The sequence below is a fragment of the Pseudopodoces humilis genome, chromosome 5 (genome assembly GCF_049639895.1).
Source record: "Pseudopodoces humilis isolate 2021_Gansu_Grassland_sample_001 chromosome 5, ASM4963989v1, whole genome shotgun sequence".
NCBI classification, from domain to species: domain Eukaryota; kingdom Metazoa; phylum Chordata; class Aves; order Passeriformes; family Paridae; genus Pseudopodoces; species Pseudopodoces humilis.
The window spans coordinates 12,638,044-12,659,549 of record NC_142204.1 but is presented as its reverse complement, the minus strand read 5'-3'; the positions used below and the strand labels follow the sequence as shown (position 1 = coordinate 12,659,549).

The window sequence follows — 21,506 nt, the reverse complement described above, 5'->3', positions numbered from 1 at the left end:
ATCTGATTCAGCATGGTGGGTGCTGTCTGAGCATCAGAATTATCCCAGGCTGGAGCTGAATTTCTGACTTTCACCATGTCCAGCTCTCAGTTAGCACTGTTTTAAGTTCCCTGAGTCCTTTTTCAGAAAGCTCAAAACCTCTTTGCACATGTGGTTTTTCCCTGAGCCCTTTGGTAAACTTGGAATACATTCCCAATGGACTAGACATTTCTGGTTGGTTCGTTTTCATAAGCAAGAAATTCTGTCTTGGCTCAGACATGTACTAGCTTGAGCTGATCACCTGAACAAAATACCCTATAGCCAAAATAAAAAGGTATTTTCTACTCAGCAGTTTTCCTATACAGGCACCACAGCTACCATTCAGAGAAGACATTTTGATTTTTTCCTGCGGGGTTTTTTTGCTCTCTATTTTTCAGCTCCCAGAAGATGAGAAAACAAGGTACTTTTTAATTTGATTTTATTTTTTTTTACACAGCAGCTTGTATGTACTGTCACCTCAGGTATATGTGAAGTTTTTAGAAGTAATGAATTTTAACTGTGAACCACTCTGAAGAATATGCCCCCCTCTAACCACTGAGTATAACACCTGCGAAATACACCATGTTTACATTTGCTTACATAAAACCCTGACAAATAAATAGAAGAAAGTTAGTTTTCAACTCTTTGTTTGCTGGGGTTATATCAGAAAATTGTTTTTTTCCCTTACCTAAACTCAGTGTAATCCTTTCAGAAAGTTGCATTGAGCACCTCAGACTCATTGAACTGTGACATAATGTACACAAAAGAGTTTATTTGGGAGCCTCCCCCAGAGAACTTAATTGTATACTAAGTTTTCCTTAGGTTTTGTTTCACATATAGTTAAGTTTCCTTTTAGGTTTCTGCTGTCTGAAAGAACAGGTTTTCATACCCTCCTCCCATCTCCCTGTGCTGTCCTCCCCTCACACTGGCTGTCACCACAAGGATTTAAATCAAAAGAAGAGCAGAACAAATTGCTTTTCTTCCCTGGGCTATTGTTCTCCTATTTATTGCAGCTAAATTGACCTGTTGTGCTTTGGACAAGCCAACAGAAGCAACAGGAATGTGTGGCCAGAAGTGGAAAACAAATTTCATTCCTGGGATTTTAATCAAACTCAATCTTTCCCTCTGACACCTGCTCTGGTTGCTTGTTATCCGAAAGATTGTATGGTTGTTTTTCTTCCTATGTACCTCGGTTCCCCTCTGTTGCTGCGTGCGTCTTCCTGGGAATCCAGACACCATCCAGTTCTTTTCTGGGAAGCAAAAGGAGGTAGAATGCCTCCATACTTTTGCTGACTGGCTGACTGACATGTTTCTATGTGAAACATCCCTTATGTGATACTCCATTCTATAATAATCAGTACATTAATGTAGCCATGGATGGGGTAAATGAATGGGTAGAGCTCACTATTAGATCTTGACTATTATCAACTGCTTGGTGGTGTTAAATAAGAGGTGTGATGTTGTTGAACAACAGTGGTGATGGTGTGTTTGGAACAGTTGTGTTTTCTCTCATCTTGCTGAGATTATAGGAAGTAATTTTGTCCTCTTTGCTCTCTCTGTCCCTTTGCCCCTCACTTCTCGTGCAGGGCACCCTGGAAATCTGCCAGCTGCTGAGCACATCTCTGACCTTCTCCCGGTGCCACCATCGAGTGGATCCTGAGCCATACATCAGCCTCTGTGAGAGGGACATCTGTGCGTGTCCCCAAGGTGTGGACTGTCACTGCCCCGCCTTCCTGGAGTACACGAGGAACTGCGCTCACGAAGGAGTCATCTTGGAGGGGTGGCCTGAGGAGAGCTCATGCAGTAAGCTGTCAGATTTATTCCTAGGCTGCTCATCCTCAATAAGATCATTCCTGTCTCGCAGATTTATGTCCTGCAGCTAAAAGCAGCTGGTGGTTTTTTAGGAGGTTGGTTCATTTATAGGAAGTGCTTTTGCTCGCTCTCCCCCTCAACTCTCCATCACCCACCTTTTTCTAGAAGTTTTTGTCCCCAAGCCAGTATTGTTTGAATCGTCTATAAAGAAGATCCTGAGCTGTTACATGTCCCCCTACAGTGTACACAGGTAGCGAAAGCTTATTTGATACACAAAGGTATAGACTAGGATGTTTAGGTGTTATTTCACATATGGTTCAGATGTATGACATTTTCCAGCCTGTATTTTTAAGTCAGCATCTTAGTGAAATGCTCTCTAACATTTTTGCATAAAGACAATAGTTTCACCCTTTATTTCCTTGAATCAATTGCCTTGAAATTGAGATGTTGCCTTTTCTAAGCCAGTTTTTGTCTAGGTTAGAGATCCCGATTGCATTTGAACTGCTGCCTTTATTAGCCCTATTTTGCTGAGTTCAGAGGTCCTGATTGCATCTATGCTGAGGTTTTGCAACAAGGAAGTGCAATAGGCTGACTGAGGTGGATTATGTTTACAGAGAAAAAGTCATGTTTCACCTACTGCTGATACCTCCCCTGGAGAACCATGGTTTAATACAGAGCTTTTAAAAATAAATTTAAAAAATCCACTAATACCATGTTAGTGGTGATTTTTTTTTTTTTAGTTACGAGAAAGGACAATTTCCTTGGCATGTTTGTGTAAATTGATTTAATGGGGTAAAACTGTCTGATTTGTACTGACAACACTTGGTCACTTGGTTCTCTGGTAAAGATATTCTGCTGAATAATAGTCACTGAAGAAAACTGCCTTCAGACTGTGGCTAGGTCAGCAAGATGCTGACAGCCACTTGTTCTAGGGATTGTACAGTCTGAGTTCTAGCAGTAATTTATTATCTTTCCATTGGGATATAAAAGGGATCTATTAAAGCTCAAGTCCTTGCTCAGGGTGTGAGCCAGAGAACCCATTTTTTGCTGGGGCTCTTTGTATGTCTGATTAAAAGCCACAAGTGAAATTAGCCTTTCTGTGATCCTAGGAGCTTTAGAGCTCATTTCTAACCCTTGAATTCATGAGCCACTGTTTTTTTCTCCTGAGTCAGGAAAAAGGGAAGTGTCCTGCTGCCACAGCAGGAGCTTTGTTTTCCATCACCCTTTGTCTGTCCTATGGTGCTTTCTCAGGGGATGATGATGATGGAGGTATGGAATGCTCTGCTGTGTGGGAAGGGCTCTAGTGCTGGGCACACTGTGCAAGTGTGAGTTGGTGCCTGAGCTCAGGGCACCCAGGGCAAGATCACTCCTTCGTTACCCTCCCACCTCTTCAGCAGAGGATTTGCTTTGAAAGGGCAGGCTCTAACCTTTTCTTCCCACTCCATGCCCCCGCAGTCTTGTAGGACATGGTGTGTGTATTTGCATTGAAGAGAAGGAATGGCTGTAGTAGAGTGTGTTTGCATAATGGCCTGGCCTAGATAATGGCAGCAGTGGAGATACCACAGCATGGGTGTTATCCTGAGCTGGTGGTTCTCTGGAAGAAGGAGGATGGGATTTCAGAGTTTTAACTGTCTCCTGGTTCTCCCTGGAAACATCAAACAAGTTAATTTCACAAATGAGTGGAGTAAGTGCATGGCTTAAAGGTACAAAACCACCATGTCTGTCCAAATTGCTTAGATATTATTGCAAAACTTCTCCCCAGGTTTGATTATTCTTAATGCATTTGGGTTTAGTTATTAAGACTCAATTTATAAGAGAACAAATTGGCTTTAACCTATGAGTATTTACTATGCTACCTGACAGATGATATTGCAGCAAACTGAAAATAAAATATTTCTAAAATGTTCTGCTTCTAAAAAGAATCATTCAGAAGCTGACATGACCTTTTCTATCTCTGTGGTACAGCCTTTGATAATAAAGGGATTTGTTGGTTTAAGAGTTATTGAGGAATTTGCATTTCTAATTTCTTTTAATTGTTTCAGGGCCAAGATGTCCAGTTGGCATGGAATATAAGGAGTGTGTATCCCCATGCGCCAAAACCTGCCAGAGCCTGAATATCAATGAAGTGTGTCATAGACAATGTGTTGATGGCTGCAGCTGCCCTGGTAATTTATTTACTGGGTTATTTACAGAGAAACATTTGGCAGTCAGGCTATCTATTTTATTAGAATAAGGAAAGCTGTGTCTTCCCTTAAATTTTCTTGAAATCAGAAACACTTATTTTTTCTAGGACCATGCCCTAGAATAATCCAGTTTCTGTAGTGCCTGTATGCTCACTTCATGAAAGGGCCATTTTTCAGAGCTAGCTAAAAAAGTAAATGTTTCTGTGAAAATCAGTACCAACTAATATTCCAGGGTTGCCTTTATTTCTTGGTGAGGGTCTGCTTGCCCTTGTTGTACTCCTGAATTACTTGGGTTTGAGGCAAATACAGTTAGGGGAAGAAATAGCAGAGAATACACTGAAGGAACTTCTTGCAGAAAACCAGTACATGTAGAGCTTGCACTGCAGTTTCAAGAGTCATCTTTATTTAGGTGAATAATTTAATTTATTATTGAATCTTCTATACAGGAGGTTTGATTGGATTATAGGGAACAGCCCAGCCATGCCAATCTTCCCTTTCTGTCTGTTGTACTTAAAACAACTGCAGGAAGGAGGAGAGCTTGATTCCTGGCTCCAAAGCTTTACATGCTTCCATTTCTAGTTGGTTTTTTTTTGTTTGTTTGTTTGATTTTGTTCACTGGATGCTTTGTTTTGAATAGGATATCTGTATTTCACCCTGTCTGGGCTTTGTGAACGCACAGAGATGTTTAGTGTCCCCTTGTACAAGATGCCAAGTGCGATGGAGGTATGCAGAGATTTGCTTTCCAAAACAAGGCAATAATGACAATGTCAGCCTTGTTTGAGAAGTCACTGCATTAAGTGGTAGTTTCCCATTCAGCTGCCAGTCTCTTCCTCTTTGGAGGTTCAAAGGTGTGGCAGAACTTGTGAAGGTGCACGTGAAGGGTGACAGGTGACGTAACCAGACTCTGGAGATTATTTGGTTGTAAAGGATCATGCTAGTGTATTCGTGCAGTCCTGGAAGTGTTGGAGGGAGTTGAAGGAGATAAATCCTCTGGCTGCACAAGAGCTCTTGCTGTATCTTTCCTTTGGTAGATACATTGGTCTGTCCAGCACGGGAGAGGTCTAAGGAGAGAGGAGCTGAGGAGCTGAGAAGCAGGAGCTCCACAGAAAGGGTAAAGGGTTTGAGAATAACAGTCAGCAGTTCAAAACTTTTACTGCTATTAGTTGCACAGCCAGAAGGGAAGAACCTGGATTTGAGTTTGATAGAAAACCAAGAGGATCTGACAGATGACTAGAGGGATTTTTGATGAGGATTCTACCTTCACTTAGCTTCTCTCCAGTTCCCCAAGAGCAAACAGGATCTGAATGACCGAAGGATGTTTGACAAACGTTTTATTTTATTTTATTATTTTTTTTCCCTTCCCCATCTCCATTAAATGCCTCTCATGGTTACATTAATTGTTGTAAATGGAATTACTTTTGCCAGGAAAAAAGGCAGGCATTCTCTTTTCTTTTGCTGTCTGGAGAACCACAGCACTCTTAAATACTCAGATTTTGTTGTGATTCTCTCTCACTGGAAGGATTTTCTCATCAGCTAAGATCTTTCCATGCAGCTCTATGGGAAAAATAGGAGAAAGGAGACTTACCTGGGTCTTGCTGTCAGTGATGACTGCTGCTGCCAGGGAAAAGAGCCAGAATCTCTGCAGGCAAGTGGAAGGAGTCCCTCAAAGAGAAGGAAGAGGGGTGTCCAGGAAAAAAAATGTTTTGCTACAGCAGCTCTTTTGAAAATGGGAGGAATATCAGCTATCTCTCAATATAGAGATTGAATAGAAAACACTAAAAACTAGCAATAGAAGCAAGGACAAGTTTCTACCTTAGAAGTCTTGTAACTCTTTTGTGTATCTTTATATTTGGAGGATAAAAACTCTTTCTACAGAACAGGTAAATATAGTTGTGTAAAAGGCTCAGCGGCTGTACCCAAGTTGGGAAATCGGACCTTTTGTTTTTTGCTTCTGCAGAAGTTCAGAAGTGGCTTCTTTCTCTCAGTCTCTCTCCGCTAGACTTACATGGTGTCCAAATTTGTTTCTTCATTCCCCACTTTGCCTCATCTTTGGTTCTCTTATGACAAATACAAGGCCTGTGTGGACACCCTTTACTGCAGCCAGTGAAGTTCATGGTTTTTCCAACAGTCAGGTCCCAGACCAGCTCTTTGATTGTGCTCCCTGTGTTTGATTGCTCTGTGCCCCAACATGTGTTCTGGACCTGAGGATGTGCTAAGCAAAGAGCTTTTCTGGGAGCACCAGGAATGCTTTGTTCAGCATGTCCGAGGGAGAGGCAGCACCAGAAGGAAAGCAGACACCTGCCCCTGTGAGGCTTTTTGGCAAGCCTCATTCCTTTTTATTGCAGTCTGTGACTAAGTATGGATAATAATGCATATGAAGACTTGGCAAAGCATATGAAGAGCAAGAAAATCTAATTGTATTTATGTTTCTGTCCCTGTGTGTGTGACATGGGTGTGTGATGCTACCTGACCTATCCAGAGGGGCTGCTCCTTGATGGTGAACTCTGCATTGAAAGCTCTGACTGCTCCTGCATCTACTCTGGAAAACATTATCCTTCTGGCTTCACCATCTCCCAGGACTGCAACTCATGGTAAACTCTGTACTGCTCCGGTGTTGTTGCTGTAGATAAGTACTGTACACTAGTCTGTGACTCTTTTGCAATATCTCTCTAGAAATCTCTCTGCCTTTAAAAGATTTCCTTTCACTGGCAAAGGACTTGCTCTCTTATTGGAATTTCCAGCCCCTTCCAAGAAGTGAGCTGTTCACAAAGGCAAAATCAGCTCTGTTTTTAAAGGGATATTTGATCTGATAGAACAACATGAAGGTCACACTCCTTCAAAGAGCAGAGAACTACCTGTTTCCTGTGGATAAGACAGACCAGCAGGTTCCTATGTCTGGGTAGTGTCAGCAGTGGTGTTTTTTGTTTTGATTTCCTACATGTATTTAACCTCTAAACCCCATTTCTTTCCAAGAGGAGTTAGCCTAAGGCACATCCTTGGAACTTGTCACAGGGCTAATGAGTCTTCCTAGCATGGCTCATGATTTTTCTTTGGAATGCTACTCCTGAGTACCAGACTGGAGGGGAAAACCAGCGCTTCAAAGAAAGGAAGAGGGATTAGTCACATATTCCTGATATGGTTTTGTGTTTAGTGTGGACATATTTGTGCAAAGAGTTCAGACAGCTCTTTCCTCAGAGGCTTCCAATTAAAGCACAGAAGGAGGACTCAGTGAAGACCATGATGTGCAGAAGAGAGGTGGTCTGTGCATCATCCCTGTTAATCAGAAGCTTTTCATTACCTGCACCACATGTCCCAGACTGCAAATCATAACCATGACATTAGCATTTTGTCTTTTTTCCTGGAGTCCTCTGCATCTTTGAGCTTGGCCACATTGTTCTACTTTGGTGCTCTTGGGAGATTAGTGTAGCCTGACAGGCTGGGTTTTTTATTGCTTGTGTTTTGTTATTGCTTCCTGTTATTCAAACTTGATGCTGCTGTGGAGAATGTCATTCCAGTGACTCTGCATTTAATATCCTCAATAATCTTCCTCCCCACAAATGGTTTTCAAGGGCTGGGATAATTAAAGGGATGAGAAGAATATAGTAGCTCTTGAAACAAGGAGTGCAGAGAGGCTTGTGGAGGACACTGGAGAAGATCACAGCAGTGGAGTTTGACATAAGAAGAAGAAAAGGGAAATAGATTTGTTTAAGGGCTAATGAGGGAACTTTCTCTGCCTAAAATTGGGGCCAAACTCTTCCCAGAGGCAAACAGCAAAATGTTATGAAGCAATGGACACAAGCTGCAAAGGAAATTCTGTTTTGACACAAAGGAAAATTCTTCTCTCTTCCCCAGTACTGTACTGGAACAGCTGCTCAGAGAGGCTGTGGGACCTTATCTTGGATGTTTCTAAACTCAAATGGGCAAGGTCCTCACCCACTTGATCCAGCTTTGTCATTACTTTCTCTGATTTGGGATTGTAGTAAATGATTTTTCTAGAAGTCCCTTCAAACATTTTTTTCCCTGTGATACTGTTGTATTGATAGATATACCTTGAGAATTGCATTGAACTCATTCCTCATCAGTGGAATTTACCTGAAAACTCTGTTAAACACAGAGCTTTGGCAGGGAAAAACAGAAGTCCTTGAGTTCTGCAACCACACCCATTCATATTACCAGGAGTTGCTGTCAAATGATGGGAAGAAGGGATGAATACATTAAGAAATGAGGTTATAGGAGATGGAAGGGATGTTGGGGACTGATCTAACTTGGGACATTTTCAGTTTTCCTGGAAAAATGCACAACAGAAGATTTATATTCATGTGCTCTTGCCTGACTTGCTACTATCTCTTTCCTAGCATTTGTCGACGTGGCACATGGATCTGCAGCAATAGGGAATGCCCAGGTATGTTGACTTTACTCTTTTCAGGTTTTGATAAGTAAGCCTTGCCTACATCACTCCCACTCATGCCCCACTTATATTTTTTTTCACCCAAAAAGCAAATCTTTGCTCTTCCTTGCTTTCTCCAGTATAATTCAGTTGGGATCCTATTTTTAAGTTCTTCTCCTGAGACAAGTCAGACATTGCCCTGTATGGTTTATGTGTAGCAATGAAAAATCCTATTTGGTTGGAAGGACAGTTCCTGCTTTGATTACTTAGTTTGCCAATTATAAGAGTCTGTATGTTCTGAGAATTGGCTTTCAGAGGAAGTAGAGATAGAGGAACACTCCTAGCTTTCTTTGACCATGTACAATTCCTCATTGTACCTTATTGACCATGACAATTCCCTCATGGTCATATTGTGGGTGGAAGAGCTACAGCCCCAGGGAGAAAGTGGCTTCCCTGCCTTCCATGGGTACTGGCAGATTGGAGAGGCAGCTCTGTGGATGCAGACTGGGGTTATGGCTGGACAGGAAAAGATCGGATCTGGGGGCTTCGGTGTTTTTTTAAGATGAGACCCTCATGTTCAGATGCACATGTTAAGATGTGCAACCCTCGTAAATTAAGGGAATTGCAACAGTCTTAAAAAAGTCTGTCTTTTTTCTAGTAACATGAAACTTTGCCTGACCCATTAATGCTCCGTTTCCTCCTGCTTTAGACCAAAAGAACACTTCCACCAAAACATCAACACTTAAAGAAGAGGATGGGGGGTGGTGTATGCAAATATTCAAAATGGAGATGGCATTTTTAGTGAGACATCCTTTGTGCTTGTTCATTAGAGATTTCTCCAAGTGCAGAGAATCTCATTGGCTAAAACAGAGCCTCAAGGACACAGCCCAGGCTGATTCATTACATCTTTAAGCTAATGGGCAGCAGCATGATTACAAACAAGAAATAGGTGCCTTTCTAACTTCAGTTTTCCCTTAGGTTATAGCTTTTAATTGCCTTACTGTCCAGGCTGTGATGAATACTCCCTGGGCCATATTTTTATCCTTAACTCCAGCCGAATTTTCTTCATAGCGATTATAAAAGTGAAGATAAAAGTGGTATTGAGGCTTGCAAACAGACGTTGATATCCAGCTCTGTGCAAGAGGCAATATAGCATTGCAGCCTTTTTCTGAATTGGGAAGTTGTCCCAAATGAGCAGAAGTGGAAAAGAAAGGCAGCTTGTTTTTGTACCTTCTGCAAATATATCTAAATCAGTTTTCTGCTAGGCTTGTTCAAGACTGAATATTGTATACCTACAGCTGTTGTACATGTGCCTGCTAAAAACTCTATAAATTGTACTGAGACAGTATGGGAGGGCAGCAAAGTCTCCCAGAGTAGCCAAATTTTTATAGTAACCTGTGCTATTTGTCTCTGCTTGAAGTAATATTGCAGCATATTTTCATTGTTGGTTAGTTACCCCAAATATTTCTAAAATCATATGTCCAGAAAATTTATGTAGTTACTCATATAAACTCTAGGTAGTTCTGTTTTCCTTTTGACCAACTTTTTTGCCATGAAAGATTGCTTTCATATTGTGGGAATGAATTGCCCAGCTGTAAGTTTGGTGATAAGGTGAATCCACAGCTGGAGCTGGCTGGCACTACCAAGCGGTTTTCAAGCTGATATCATAATGCAAATAATTATGAAGGCAGAAGGTTTCAGGAAATTTCATGGGATGCATTATATCAAATGGAATAGACAGAGGGACCCATAGGAAAAGACTTGGCCACAGAAAAGAAATTTCCCTTTCAGGAGCAATGCCAAAGTCTGGGACTTGTCTTGGATAGCAGTCCTCAGTTCTCTGCTACAAATCTGTCCACTTGTTTCCTTGTTGCAGAGAATGCCCTGGAAATCAAACTCCAAGGGATGATGAACATCGAGGGGGTGCTGGACTTCTCTTAGGGGTGAATCAGAGCTGTGCAAGGCTGAGAATCCTCAGGATCTGTGCTTTAGCACCAGCTGGTTTAAGATAGTAAACACTAAATAATGGGCTGAAGAGGGAAATTTCCACATGATGTACATTAGATAGATCTTCTGTGGGACTCAAAGGCAGTGAAGACAGAATAACTCATGCAGCTCACCTTCCAGCTTGTAACGTTTAACCTTTCTCCAACCTTTGGCTGGTGATGGCCAGTGTAGGCCCAGCACCTGAATTTTGTTCTAGATGAGGAAGTGGCTGCCCACCTTGTTTGCCATGGGATCATCTCTAAGTGTGATGGTCTCATATGGAAGATTTTCTCTGCAAGCTCTGTGGAGTTGGAGCCTCCTGTGTGTTTGCATGACGGGGTACTAAATCCCAGCTGTGGTATCTGGATACCACCTTTCTGGAAATGAAAGGCCACAACTTACCAAAACACCTTCAAATGTTGATACGTTCAAACAGGTCCTTTTTCTAGTAGAAAGGTGGTCAAGCCAGGCTTTCACATTATCCTGTCACATTAAAGTGAGGACTTTAGATGTAGCTATTGTTACTATAGAATTATTTTTAACTTTCTGTTAGTTGAGATGATGTTCAGGGTAAAGACCAACATAAATTCTACGCTTGGAAGGGTTCCCACAGAAATGATCTTCCAGCTCTTCATTCTCATAAGCTATTTTATGTTAAAACTACTTACTGATATTCAAGGCATCCCAACAAAAGAATACAGACTTTTCCATACACACAAATTTCAGCTCTTGACTGCAATTTATTCTGTGTTCCCCAGCTGTTGTTGGTTCCTCTGTTGCTACTGGCAGTGCCTTACAGAAATAAAGAGTGAGATAAGGATCTTGCTGGTGCTTCCTGGTCTGTGGGGAGCTTGGGCCTTGTACAACCTGTTCCACCAGGGCTGCTCTTCCCCCTCAGAGGCTTGTGGGGGCTGAGCAGGATTTTGCTCACAACTGGCACTGGGATGATTAATGACTTTTTGCTTTTTCCAGGGGAATGCTCTGTCACTGGCCAGTCCCATTTCAAAAGCTTTGACAACAAGTATTTCACCTTCAGTGGGATTTGCCAGTACTTATTTGCCAAGGATTGTGTGGAAAATTCCTTCTCTGTGATCATCGAGACAGTGCAGGTAACAGCAGCCTTGGCTGGTGGCTCTGTGCACACTCTTGAGAGGGAGGGCAGGGCTGTGGGACTGTGACATGAATTGCAGATGCACGGGCCAGCAGAAGTAATTTCCCTAGAGATAATTAGTTTAAATAACAGATTCAGTCTTTCTCCTTAGTTAATAAATGTTTTACTTCTCCTTACCACCATTCCCAGGAGCCTGCCTGGGGATGGAGACTTGTGATGAGCTTTGGAGAACGGGCTCTCACCGACTCTTTGCCAGCTGAGCAAACAAACAGAGGCGAGCATGCACCCCTTGTGAAGCACTCTGGCTGCTGGTGCCTCCCTAACGCCTGTGGGGAAAGGACATTTCCTTGGACACCAAGGAGAGCACACTGGCAGAGCAGTGTCTTGAGTCACTTCCCATTTAGTCAGATTGGCTAGTAATTTTTTGTACTCAGACAGCAGCTCCTGACTTTCTTTACTGCCTCCCCTGATGGATGTGTGAGAGGCAACTGCAGAGTGGCAGGAAAGTGAGCCAGGCTAGTGCAGGGAGGGCTGGAGACTCTGAAAGGGGTTGTCACAGGGAGGTTAACATAGTCATGAAATGAATTGACCAGTTGTGCTTGGGAAAAGGTGACCAAATCTGGAGACTGAAAAGGACCCTGAAGGAAGCAGAGGGGAAGAAAGGGATGGGGACAGAGGAACTGAAGGGCAGGGAGAGGTGCAATGGAGACAGGAGACTGACAGGAGGGAAGGGGAGTGTCCTGCAGCACCAGGGAAGTTGCAGGCTTTGGAGAAATGGGCTGTGGCAGTTCTCAGCACCATCTACATCTGTCTCCTGCATTAGAGAGCTCTGATAGTGCAGCTCTGAGGTCATCGGTGCTTGGGAACCTGTAGGACAAGTTTCCACTGAAACTTCCCTTTTGAAACCAAGGAGGTGACTTGGGGCCCCCACAATCCCTGTTCCTCATCTGGATATCCCACAGCCAGGAAAATAAACACCCCAGGAGTCTCGGGTAGTGTGAGCTGCGTTGCTGTTTCCCAGGCTGTGTGGGTCAGGTGGCCTTCCTGCCCCTGCCACAGCTGTAGGCCTGGTGACTACCGTGGGTCACTCCCAGGGATCTGGTTGAACACCCACAGATCCCTTTCCAAGTTCTGAGAAAGGGAACTCAGCCCTGATGTGTGATTAGTGAGGTAATGGAGGGAAGGCTGCCAGCCTGCTGTTGTGGGATGCAGAAACCAGATCTATAAAACCAGTGTGACACTCAGCAACTCTCAAATTAGGTGTCAAAATGCCTTCTGGGACTAAGTCTCCAAGAAAGTGAAAACTTGATGTTTGAGGCAGATTTTCCCTTCTCTGCAGTGTGCAGATGATCCTGATGCCGTGTGCACTCGCTCAGCTTCTGTCCGGATCCGGGATATGGACAACAGCATAATTAAAATGAAACACGGAGGAGGAGTTTCGCTGAATGGACAGGACATACATATCCCTTTGCTGCAAGGTGTGTTCACACAGGCTGACTCTGGCCAGACACTGAAAGGCTCCTATTTCTTAGTGGCTCCTAACCACTCCTATAAAGTAGTGGTTTCAGACATGCCTTAGGCCAGCTCAGTCAAAGAATGTTTTCAATGCCAAACTCTCACTTGCAGTTTCTTCTAGAAGTTCTGTCATTTCAGCTTCTCTCCATGCAACTGACGCATCTTGACTTGGCTTCTCTAAAATCAGGAGAATTAAGCTGGTCTGCATTTGTGATATTTGTGAAAACCACTGTTAGTCTATTCTTTTTGAAGTTACTATTTTTCAAGCAGAAGCTTGAAATCATGGAATCAACAGAATGATTTGCTTTGGACCTTAAATATCATCTTGTTCCAACCACCCCTGCCATGGGCAGGGACACCTTCCACTATCCCAGGCTGCTCAGAGCCTCATCCATCCTGGCCTAGAGCCACTTCCAGGGATGACAGAGCTACAGCTTCTCTGGGCAACCTGTGCCAGGGCCTCCCCACCCTCACAGGAAATAATTTATTCCCAATATCCAATCTAAACCTACTCTGTGTCAGTGTGAAGCCATTCCCTCTTGTAGTGTCACTACATCATGTAAAAGCTCACTAGCACCCTGTGGTTGCTTTCAGGTGCCCTCCGTGTCCAGCACATGGTGAGGAGTTCAGTTCGCCTCACCTATGGGGAAGATCTGCACATTGACTGGGATGGTCATGGAGAACTCCTAGTGAAGGTACTTTTTCTGTCTGTTTTATTTCTGCATGTTTGCCCCCTCACTCATTCCACCCAAATATGTACAAAGATTTTCTTGTCTAAAGTCAGAAATTGCTTTATGTTGCATGTTAGAAATTCCTTTCTCTTTTGCTACCCCCAGAGTGATATACAGGTCCTTTTGTATTCCAGAAACAAACACTTTATCTTACAGCAACTTGGTAGAATTTTTTTTTTTTTTTTTTTGTGTGCGTGTGTGTGTGCGTGCAATGACAGCTGTTATAAGCCACAAACAGTTTTGTGTTTCGTTCAGCAGATACCCTCCAAACTGGAGTTCTGTTTTTATTTGCTTTGACTGCCCTGTCTAAAACAACGGATGTGAACGACTTAAAATAAGGGAAGAAAAGGCCTCCAGGGACACAGTTACTCATAATTTCCAGGAAATAGAAATCAGCTCATAGAAGATGTGTTGTGTGCTCCTTCTACCGTGAGGAATGTTTGAAGTCAGCCTTGATTAACAATTAGGTTTTGTCAGTGCTATAGACACAGCAGAGTGTAGAAATATCCAAGCCAGGTTTAACAAAAATGATCTGTAAAGAAGCTGTAACCAAGCCCTGCTGCCTTTGGACTCCCCTTGTAGTAGGAGTCTGCTCACACAGAGGAGTTTTGCCAAGAAAACCAGTTTTTCTGGGATTTTCTGCCAAGTGTTAAACATTGCCCTCCTTGAACTATGGCATTGCTTTTGCATTCTCCTTGCCTGCCCCAAAATCTGGCTTAAATGTCATGTCTGGCACAGCACAAAGGGTTATGAAAGCCAGTTCAGAACTGAGTTCAAAAGTTGAAAAGAAAACAGATTAGAAAGGTCTGGAATAATTTTAGAAAGTTTCTGGGTCTGTGGTTGTTGTTTTAATTTAACCTGTATCTCTGTGCTCTGAGGGCCCTAATAGTTCTTTTAGGACTTAGAATAATTCACTTCTGTCCCTTTGCACATCTCAGGAGTTTTGTCTTTCTTCAGTATTTAAAGTATTTTTCTCCTTGATCATAGATCCATATAACCTGGCAAAGCTTTTGTCCCACTGAAAACAAACCTAATTTTCTGCTCCAGATAGTCGTAAGAGCAGTGGAAGTTTCTCCAGTTGTCTGCTCCTTCCCTTGCTGGGCATCTAAAGCATCTCTTTAATTGCTTTTGGAGAGTTATTTTATCCTGGATTTGTAGACTGACCTGTTGCCAAGTATTGCTGACAATTGGAGGAAGTGATACACTTCCATTACCTTGTTCTGGCAAAAATTCTTCCTGTGTTCCTCAAGAAGGCTCCCCTTTCTGTGACTGCCTGATATTTGTGATTTGAGCTTCCACTCCAAAATACACCACAGTTTGGACTTGTGTGAGTCATTGCTCCATCTGAAGAGTACATGAAAGAGTAGAAATACTCTTAGTAGTAAGAATATTTGTCCTCTAATTGTTCTTTTTGATGCTCCATGTTTATTCTCTTGACCCCTGTGTTTGATTGCTGGGTAGTATTAGGTTATATTTGGGAGGATACTTTTTATTTTTATTTCTACAGAAAAACAGTTTTCTTTAAAAATGTGGATTTTTCTAACTTTTTTTTGTTTGTTTTGCTGGTTACTCCTGCAAGCCTGCCTAAACTAGCAGTCTACTACATGGAAACCGAGGGCTACTGCAGCATTAAAGCTCCTGAGTAGTTGATAGTGTTTGTAATGTACCAGAGCTTTACTCCTAACAGAAACTGACAGTTCCTACTAAAATAAAAGGTACTGGTGCCTTTGTGATGCAGATGTTGCTTAGGAGATTTCTCCCTGTTTACCTCTAGGTTTAGGGTCACCTTTCAGCTGCCCTTTGATTTGCGGCAGGAATAAAACAGGGTGAAAAGCGCATCTGCTCTGTGGGTTGTTGGAAATTCTGCTTTTAGTGTGCCTGAAATTCCTCTGGGCAGGAGGGCATCTCTAATGTGGGGTAGCTTTAGGGGTATTAGTTTATATCCTTTTATCCAGAGTCCTCAGTGTTGAGGGACACATCTCCAATATTGCCTCAATTTTGTGATAAAACAGCCAGTTTAAATTTCCTTCTAATTTTCCTTTAAAATGTGAAAGCTCTCAGATGCAGTCTCTTTCCCCAAATTCCCATGGGAATTACATTAAAAAAAATGCAACCCCCACTGTTGCCCTGCTTATTTATATGAAGGAAGGGGGAGAATAGGGAAAGACTAAACTGGACTGCTGATCAAGGCATAAAAATAAGCTATTTTTCTCTTAGTCACCCTCTGAAATTCACTGTACTGTGCAAAAATTGTCCTGCTGCTACTAATACTAGCATTTTTGTTAGAAGTTTGAAAATACAGTACAGTGGCATTGTATCTGTAGTATTTTGATGTATGTTTGAGAATTTTCTTGAATACAAAATTGTCCATGGTTCATTACTTAAAAAAAAATCTTGCTCTACGGTGGTAACCTGTTCTGGAAGATGACCAGGCTAATGTTGTGTTCCTTAGGTGTCTCCAGTCTACTCTGAAAGAATGTGTGGGCTGTGTGGAAATTACAATGGAAACCAAGGGGATGATTTTCTTACACCTTCTGGCATGGTGGAATCCCTTCTGGAAGACTTTGGAAACTCCTGGAAGCTCAATGCAGACTGCCAGGACTTGTTAAAACAAGACAGTGACCCCTGTAATCTCAATCCTCGTTTAGGTACTGAACTCTATCCAAAATTAATGGGTGCAGCAAATGGTGATCTTGTATTTACATAAAAAAAAAAAAAAAAAAGGAAAATAAAGAAAAAGAGAAGAAGCTAATTTTGCTTACATTACCACCAGGGTGGCTGTAATATATGTTTTTAAAAACCCAATAAACAACAGAAACAAAAAAACCCAGCACACAGAGACTTGTGTTGATGCAGGTTTCCTAAGGAAAATGTAATATTTTGTGAAAATCAAAAACAAAAATTAGCTTAATTTTGCAAATATAAAAAGGCAGCAGAAAGCAAAGGCCCTGTAAAAGGAATTACAGCACCAGAAATAGTGCTAACAATATAAAAGCATTGCTTTTCCTTGATTTGCTTTACTAGTGAAACATTATTCTTTCAGTAGAGCTCATGATATATGAGCTATGGTGCTATCTGTGCCTGCATGATCCTGTTTTATTCTTGTGTGGTTTTTTTCTTTTTTTCTTTCTTTTTTTTTTTCTTTTTTAAAAGGAAGAGAAAATGCTTAGTGTGTCTCTTCTAGCTTTCCATGAAAGCCACTTGATTGATTGATTCAGCATGAGCATGTCCTTTTTCTCTTTTTAGCCAAATATGCTGAGGATACCTGCTCAATTCTTATGTCTCCTGCCTTTGAACTTTGTCACCATGAAGTCAGTCCCACTCCCTATGTGAAGAACTGCCGCTTCGATGTTTGCTCCTGCTCCAGTGGCAAGGATTGCCTGTGCTCTGCAATTGCTAATTATGCAGCAGCCTGTGCCAGGAAGAACATCCTGATCCAGTGGAGACAACCCGACTTCTGCCGTAAGTGCAGTGCTGCTCAAACCCCCTTGTTTTCCTCATCCTGAAGGAATTTTTCTAGCAATGTTGGATGAAAGATCTAGAATGAGAGGCCAGATTTTGCTTATGGCAGGCAAATGATGAGAGTAAAACTTTCCTTCACACTGGTAAGGGTGCAAAAGGTGATCCCAGGGACTGCTCAGCACTGGGGGAGAGAAGCTGTGATCTGACACAGCTCCACAGAACTTTTGCCTGGATTTCCATTTTCAGTTACTCACCTGGAAGCTCTCTGAATGTCCCAGGGTAGGAATCTCTCAAGTGTTTTGTAGTAATCCTTGGACTGCCTTTTTTTGAGGCCCAAGCTTCCCAGGTCCTGACTTCATCAGTGACTCCTGACTTTAGCTGAATGTGGGGTCATGGAGGAAGCACAAAAGGGCAAGACAAACTTGTATCAAAAGAGAATTTTGGCAGCCTTGTGGCACTACTCTTGCTCACAGCAGGGCTAAATTACTGTAGATTGCCTGAGGTTTTGTCCAGACAAATTCTGAATATCTCTGAAAACAGAGGTACCACAGCCTCTCCAACATCTCTCTCCTATCCAGGGCAAGATTAGTAGCCAAACTGCCAAGAGGCTGGAGCAGAAGAATCCAACGCCTTTAATTTATTTTATTTCTCTGTTAGGTCAATGTGGTAGGAAAAAATCCATTGCCATGTAATTTTGATTTAACACAGACATACTTTTATCATAAATATTTGTGAATGTTTTTCCATTTTCCTGAGCAACTTTGTTATTAAGGAAAGAAGACAATTGAAAAATTTGGGGGAAAGCATGTGAGCTTGGCATCTCTCCAGATTTGTTCTGCTAATTCTTCCCAAGCAGAGGGAAGTTTATAAACTGAGTCTGTAGAAAGTGGAAAAGAGAGAGGTCTCTGGCCTTTGACCTGGTAGGGTCTGCAAGGTCAGTAACCGCAACTTCTGCAGGCTGCAGTGTTTGCTGTGAATGAGAACAAACCCAGCTTATATTAAACTGCTGCATGGTTTTGTAACATTTTACCTATTTTATGTAAATGTTCAGATAGGGGAACAGTAATGTAATAAAAATCCTTTCAGAACTCTGCAGGTCTGGAGGCTGAAAGAAAGAGCAGCGATAATGCCCCATTCCTCTTTCTGTAATTGAACAAATCAATTTTCACAATTAATCTTTAATAGTGCAGAGCTGCTTCTTCCTTTCTGTGCATTACAGAGAGCTTTGTGCTCTCACAAAGTGACGATTTCCCTGATTGCAGATCCATCAGCCCCCATTAAATAATCCTGGTGCCCTAGACATCTTCTGTCACATGAAGGAGAGCAATCCCTCTTTCTTAATGGGCTTGAGATGTGAATGTACAGGTTGTGTAATTTGTGCTGATGGCCCAGTGCACTGAATGTGTGCTTTACCCCTACCTTCATCCCCAGAGATTCGGTTTCTTGGGAAATGACTTGACAGAGCCAGTTTGCTTGATTTGGAGTGGATAAGTGTCAGGAAGTAGTCATTAGTGTAGCAAAGCATTTCTGCTGTGTGTCAAGCTATTAAGTGCATTCAGCTCCCCTGTTTTTGACATAATTTTAGTTGCAGTTTGATTATTTAAGACCTGACTCATACCCCTGTAGCCCACCATGAATAAACACCAGAGTTAATCCCTTCATGCTGCAAGGGAGGAGCAGATAGGCAGAGAGGCTACACTGTGAAGGGCTGTGTCTCTCCTGCAGCTGCATGTAAAAAATTGGGTGAAACCCAGTCTGAATGGCTAAGCCCAGAGTGGTGGTGAATGGAGTTAAACCTGGCTGGTGGCTGGTCACCAGTGGTGTTCCCCAGGGCTCAGCACTGGGGCCAGTCCTGTTTAATATCTTTATCTTTGATCAGAACAAGGGAATTGAGTGCTCCCTCAGTCATTTCTCAGATGACACCCAGCTAGGTGGGAGTGCGGATCTGCTGGGGGCAGGAAGGCTCTGCAGGGGGATCTGGACAGGCTGGATCCATGGGCCCAGGCCAGTGGTCTGAGGGTCAACAAAGCCAGGTCCTGGGTGCTGCCCTTGGCTCACACCAACCCCTGCAGCTCCAGGCTGGGGCAGAGGGGCTGGAAAGCTGGGGAAAGGCCCTGGGGGTGCTGGGGACAGCGGCTGGACAGGAGCCCAGCAGGGCAAGAGGCCAAAGGCACCTGGGCTGTGCCAGCCGTGGTGTGGCAGCAGGGCCAGGGCAGTGACTGTCCCTGTGCTGGGCACTGCTGGGGCCACACCTCAGATCCTGGGGCAGCTTGGGAACCTCAGGACAAGATGAACATTGAGGGGCTGGAGCATGTCCAGAGAAGGGAATGGAGCTGAGGAAAGTTCTGGAGCACAAATCTCATGAGGAGGGGTTAAGCCTGGAGAAAAGGAGGCTCAGGGGGGACCTTCTCACTCTCTATAACTCTGACAGGAGGGTGCAGCCAGGTTGGGGTCAGGCTCTGTTCCCAGGGAACAATGGACAAGAGGAGAGGAAATGGCCTCTCCAAAGGTTTCACGAGGGAAGTTCAGATTTGATTTTATGTAAACATTCTTCATGGAAATTGTTATCAAGCACTGGCACAGACTGTCCAGAGAAGTTGTGTCACCACACCTTGAGTTATTTAAGAGCCACATGGATATGGTGCTTAGGGGCATGCTTTAGTGGTGGACTTGGCGGTGTGAGATTAATGGCTGTATTTGGTTATCTTACAGTCTTTTCCAGCCCAAGTATTTCTATGTTTACCTGTCTCATGTGTATATTGTTCTGTGGCACAGGGGAATCAGTTGACACGTCCTTAGATCTTCCTTCAGATTTTAGGACATGTTGCTAAGCCCATTATTTGCCTTAATGTGGTAGTGCTAGGGCAGTTGGTGGCTTTGCATCCCTTCTGTAAGGTGATTTGTATAGGATAAATCCAAGAGTGCTGGAGCAGGGAATTAAGGACAGGCTCTGAGGTGCGTTTGAGGATGGCTACAGTGCATGTTGAGCCTCAGCATGGTGGAGAAACTGTGTTAAATCTAGTCCTGGCAGGGCGCACTTTCACCCAGAGGTGGCAGCTTTTTCACCTTGTGTTGCTTGAGGAGCTGGTCATGGTTTGTCTCTTTCACTCTGATTTCAAAATCCGCCCACAAAAGCTGCATGAGCTGTTAGATGCAAACACATTTTTTCCAATGCTTTCCCACTGTTTCTCATCTTATTCCTGGGATAGGCTGTGCTTCAGAGCACAGCACTGAGCTATTTTGGTTTTATAGGAGCCATCCACAGGGACTAGAAGCACCTTGCTTTTCCCTCTAATTTTCCTGTCAATAATGGGATGGGTTTTTTTTGGTGGCAGTGTATAACACAGTGTGCAGACAACAGGCCACTCCCAGGTCAGTTGTCTTGCCTTTTTTTTCTGTTAAAAACAGATGTTGCTGAGAAGGGATGTAGCACTGTAATTGGAATGTGGAATGTAAGGGTTGGCATGGCATTGGAAAAATGGGATGTTCTGAAAACTTTAGGAGATGCATGGGCAAAGAAAATCTTAGAATAGTTTGGGTTGAAAGGGACTTTAAAGATCATCTTGTTCCAAGGGACACCTTCCACTAGGCCAGGTTTTTCCAAGTCCCTTTCAGCCTGTCCTTGAACACTTCCAGGGATGGGGCAGCCACAGCTTCTCTGGACAACCTCTGCCAGAGCCTCAGCACCCTCACAAGGATGAATTTCTTCCTAATATCCAATCTTAGCTTGCTGTCTTTCAGTTTGAAGCCATTCCCACGCATGAATTACAAAGCTTTATCTAAGAAAGGAATCTACTGCAAAGTTGTCTCTGTGGACAGGGAGTGTTACCACTGACTAGAAAGTAGGGCAGGATGTTGGGCTTGGTTATCCCATCCTTTTTTGAATCTCGAAATTCATAAACTAATGTACCCATCTGAAATTTGCCAAACCAGTTCCATGTTTCTAGAGGTTCATTTGTAGCAAATAATACTTTTGTCTGAGGCCTCATGGCTGTCCTCCTGGGATGTGCTGTGATGAAAGTTATTTTTAAAACGGTCCTCAGCCCTGGGCTGTGTCTGTTCAGGGTTTGATTTACTGCAAAGATCAGGTTTATGTAAATTAGAAGCACATTTTTGTGAATGACTGACAAAGACTCCTGTAACAGTGAATGAGTCTATCTTCTGCTCAGTCCAGAATTAGGAAGCATTTGCTGGATTGATGAGTACACATTTCTTGGGATGTGTTGTGACAGGTACGTTAAGCAGTTTGGGCACAAGTCCCAGACTTGGGAGATTGTTGCTCTTAAGAAGTGTTCAAGTCA

At 43.0% G+C, this 21,506-nt stretch overlaps 1 protein-coding gene across 1 annotated transcript in view; it reads left to right on the top strand.

Moving 5' to 3' along the window:
* Positions 1-21,506, top strand: part of VWF (von Willebrand factor) — a 127,139-nt gene that overhangs the window by 24,036 nt on the left and 81,597 nt on the right. The window contains exons 7-15 of the mRNA XM_005532685.3: positions 1,605-1,821; positions 3,873-3,995; positions 6,493-6,604; positions 8,369-8,415; positions 11,359-11,495; positions 12,837-12,975; positions 13,607-13,707; positions 16,196-16,391; positions 16,990-17,205. Of these exons, the coding sequence (XP_005532742.2) occupies positions 1,605-1,821; positions 3,873-3,995; positions 6,493-6,604; positions 8,369-8,415; positions 11,359-11,495; positions 12,837-12,975; positions 13,607-13,707; positions 16,196-16,391; positions 16,990-17,205 (1,288 nt within the window). The remainder of the gene's footprint in view (positions 1-1,604; positions 1,822-3,872; positions 3,996-6,492; positions 6,605-8,368; positions 8,416-11,358; positions 11,496-12,836; positions 12,976-13,606; positions 13,708-16,195; positions 16,392-16,989; positions 17,206-21,506) is intronic.